Raw genomic sequence first — 3,497 nt, 5'->3', positions numbered from 1 at the left:
CCAGCTATCCAGAGCGATGTGATAGGCCGAATACCTCAAGCGTGTAACGGAAATGTTATGCCCTTTACCGTATTGTGTGATGCCGTGTCCCAGTGTGACTAGACAAAAACAATAAAAACCCATTATAAATGAGGCATTTGTGGGACATAATTACTGATTATAATGACTTACACTGTCTTTTTACGTGTCGCGTTGCATCGCGCCACGTAAACATTAGCATATCTGCATTTGTGATCGGAGAAACAACAAACAACAAGCGCTACTTTACACTGCTCAAAACTTGCGTTTAAATCGCAAGTGGCAAATTCTTTAAATAAGAAAACGTACTTACAGGCTGTGAGTCAGAAGCACCAGACTGTCCTTGCAAAGTTGGAATTGCTCCACTTTATAGAAACAGCCTTTGAGCACAGATGACATTATAGGCTACTCTCCCAGGTTCAGGAAATAGTCCTCCATAAAATGCGCAGCACACACTCTAATATTTGGGTTGAACTGTTCTGGAACAGTGCTGTAAATAGAACTTAACCTCCGATTTCTAATTGTGTCCTCTTTTGGAAGCCCAAATAGAGTACTTTCGTGCTCACAACGAAACACAGCATCTCCAGGAGATGCCGTCGATGGCAACAACAATCATGCCTTCTTTCATTGTGAATATATTTGGGTGGTGTTATGCAAATCTTCCCACACAGTGACATAGACATGTGAGGGCATGTTTGAATGAGCCATTTTGAGAGGGCGTGGACGAGTCTTAACTTTTATAAAGAATAACTCTTTGGGTTTGAGACTTTAGTCTTTGCAACTTTAGGGATCTTGCATGAATAGATAGTAACACTCCAAAGAGAAAGGAAAACTTGAAATCGCGTCGCATGACCCCTTTAACCAAGTTTGAATAATGAGCAAACATCATAAACCATCTTCCAAACCCTGTTTTTGTCCCCAAAATTACTATTGTAAACATGTAATCATTTTTCAAAGCCTTGAAAAGCAATTACATGGTGTTACCAAACTTTTGTAACATAATTTTAAAACAATTAATTTTAATAGCTTAAGTCAAGTAACAATGGCATATCAGCTGCTTAACTGCTTGTAAGGCGTATTTTTCTGTCTTTCTTTCGTTATTGGTAGAGTTTTGATGTTCTGTTTGACATTAGCACTGATAATGCCATCATCTGCCTGAGCCGCAGCACAACTCACATAACGACCTAAACAATGTTCCTCCGCAGATCACTTGCTTCAACTGCTAGAATGCCAAAAGTAACATAATAATGTAGCGTTAAAGAAAAAATATAATCATAAATATTATAATCATTATGTGATCATTTAATGACAATTAAATATATAATTTAATGACAATGTATAATTTAACCCAAAAATAACATAAAACTAGTGTTTTATGCAGCTACACTGTACTTTTTCTACAGTAGGTATTTGTGGAATTTCAGTTTTGTGGAATATACATTTATTCATTTGACAGATGCTTTTATCCAAATGTCTATACAGCCTTTTCAGGTTAAATAAAAATAATCTACATTATTTTTTTTTATTTTTTTCAATGGCAAGTAAAAACGTCCCCATGTGACAGCAGTCAGTCTCCCCTATATAAAGCCCGGTGATGCTCCATGAGCTCATTCAGGTGCAGAGAGTCAGAGGAGAGAGGAGCGGCTGCGGCACAGATTCACGTAGCAACCGTACATAAAAATAGAAATAAAGAGTTTACGCGCACGAGGATCACGTGCTGCACCTGTAGGATGACTTTTAGGAACACATTTGTGTAGCACATGGAAACTTATAGAAATCATATGGGTGCTTAAAGCCGTGCGATGCAGGGGAACAGCAGCGCGTTGGCACCAGGTTTAGCGGCGTGCGGACCGGCACTGGACGAGGGCGATGCGCTGTCGAACCGGACCGCTCTCCACAACCTGTCTCTCCGCTGCTGGCTGCAGCTACTCTCCAAAGAGTCCGCGCCGGAGCTCTACGGCGACAGCTCGAGCATAGCCATGCGCGTCGTGATCGCGCTCGTCTACCTGATCGTGTGCGCTCTGGGGCTCGTCGGGAACCTGTTGGCGCTTTACCTGCTCCAGTCGCGCCACAGACTCAAGCAGTCGTCCATCAACTGCTTCGTCATGAGTCTAGCCGTGACGGACCTGCAATTTGTCCTGACTCTTCCGTTCTGGGCCGTGGACACAGCTTTGGACTTCAGATGGCCGTTTGGAAAGGTGATGTGCAAGATCATCAGCTCGGTCACCACTATGAACATGTACGCGAGCGTGTTCTTCTTGACGGCCATGAGCGTTGCGCGCTACTGCTCCTTGTCCTCATCTCTGCGGATGCAAAGTCCCAAAACGGCCTCGGCCGAGGTCAAGTGGGCCAGTTTGGGAATCTGGATCGTGTCCGTGGTGGCCACCATCCCTCACGCGGTTTACTCCACCACGGCGCAGGTGTCCGACGACGAGCTGTGCCTCGTGCGCTTCTCGGACTCCGGTAGCTGGGACCCGCAGCTGCTTTTGGGTCTCTATCAAACCCAGAAGGTCCTCCTGGGCTTCGTGATTCCGCTGGTCATCATCTGCGTTTGTTACCTCCTGCTGCTGCGCTTCGTTCTGCGGCGGCGCGTCAGTGGAATTCCCGGCTCGGACAGCGAGAGAGGGCGGCACAAGCGTCGTTCCAAAGTCACCAGATCGGTCACCATCGTGGTTCTGTCGTTCTTTCTGTGCTGGCTGCCCAACCAGGCGCTGACCCTTTGGGGGGTGCTCATCAAATTCGACCTAGTGCCATTCAGCAACGCGTTTTACAACGCGCAGGCCTACGCGTTCCCCATCACCGTGTGCCTGGCGCACACCAACAGTTGCCTGAATCCGGTACTGTACTGTCTGATCCGCCAAGAGTACCGCACCGGCCTCAAGAAACTGCTGTTTAGAGCCACTCCGTCCATCCGGTACCTGGCCAAGCTGGTGTACCGGAGGAAGAGGGTGGCGGAGGCTCCGCCTGCGGTGTCCGTGGTACAGATGGAGATCGGGATGTGATGCTATCAACGAGGAAAAAGCCACTGAGACTCGTTTGATCTTTTGAATGCATCTTTTTATACCTCTGAAACGTGGATTTGCAAATATCAGACATTGCTGACTTGAAATAGAATTGCATCGGCGCATATAATAATGTACATTACTAGACAAAAGTTTGGACGCACTTGTCGTGTTTCTCACGATATCAAAATCTTCAAGGCATGTTTTTTTCTTTATATATTTTTTTCCATATAAGTTTAAGGAAATGTTTCCGAATGTTTGTTTGGGTCAATTTAAGCAGATGAAGCAGTGAAGCAAAACATGTCATTTTAAAAAATTGTTTGTGCAGTTTACTACCATTGAAAATTGTTTCTACAGATTTTTTTTATTTTTTTTTATTCCAGGCCTATTATTTCATAGTGTTTTTTTTTTTTCATACAAGTTTAAGGCCATTTCTTAATAAGCATAAGGGTAAAACAAAAATGACAAAAAATTAAC

At 44.4% G+C, this 3,497-nt stretch overlaps 1 protein-coding gene across 1 annotated transcript; it reads left to right on the top strand.

The window, feature by feature from the left end:
- Nucleotides 1-1,820: 1,820 nt before the first annotated feature.
- On the top strand, nt 1,821-3,020 carry LOC306846716 (relaxin-3 receptor 1-like; the record flags this gene model as incomplete). The annotated part of the gene is made up of 1 exon (XM_079380294.1): nt 1,821-3,020. One exon carries the CDS (start codon nt 1,821-1,823, stop codon nt 3,018-3,020), a length of 1,200 nt encoding a protein of 399 aa, XP_079236420.1.
- Between the last annotated feature and the right edge of the window lie 477 nt (nt 3,021-3,497).

This window comes from Barbus barbus (assembly GCF_936440315.1).
Source record: "Barbus barbus genome assembly, chromosome: 26".
NCBI classification, from domain to species: Eukaryota; Metazoa; Chordata; class Actinopteri; order Cypriniformes; family Cyprinidae; genus Barbus; species Barbus barbus.
The sequence above is the reverse complement of the archived record's forward strand: the minus strand, read 5'-3'. Positions and strand labels throughout refer to the sequence as shown.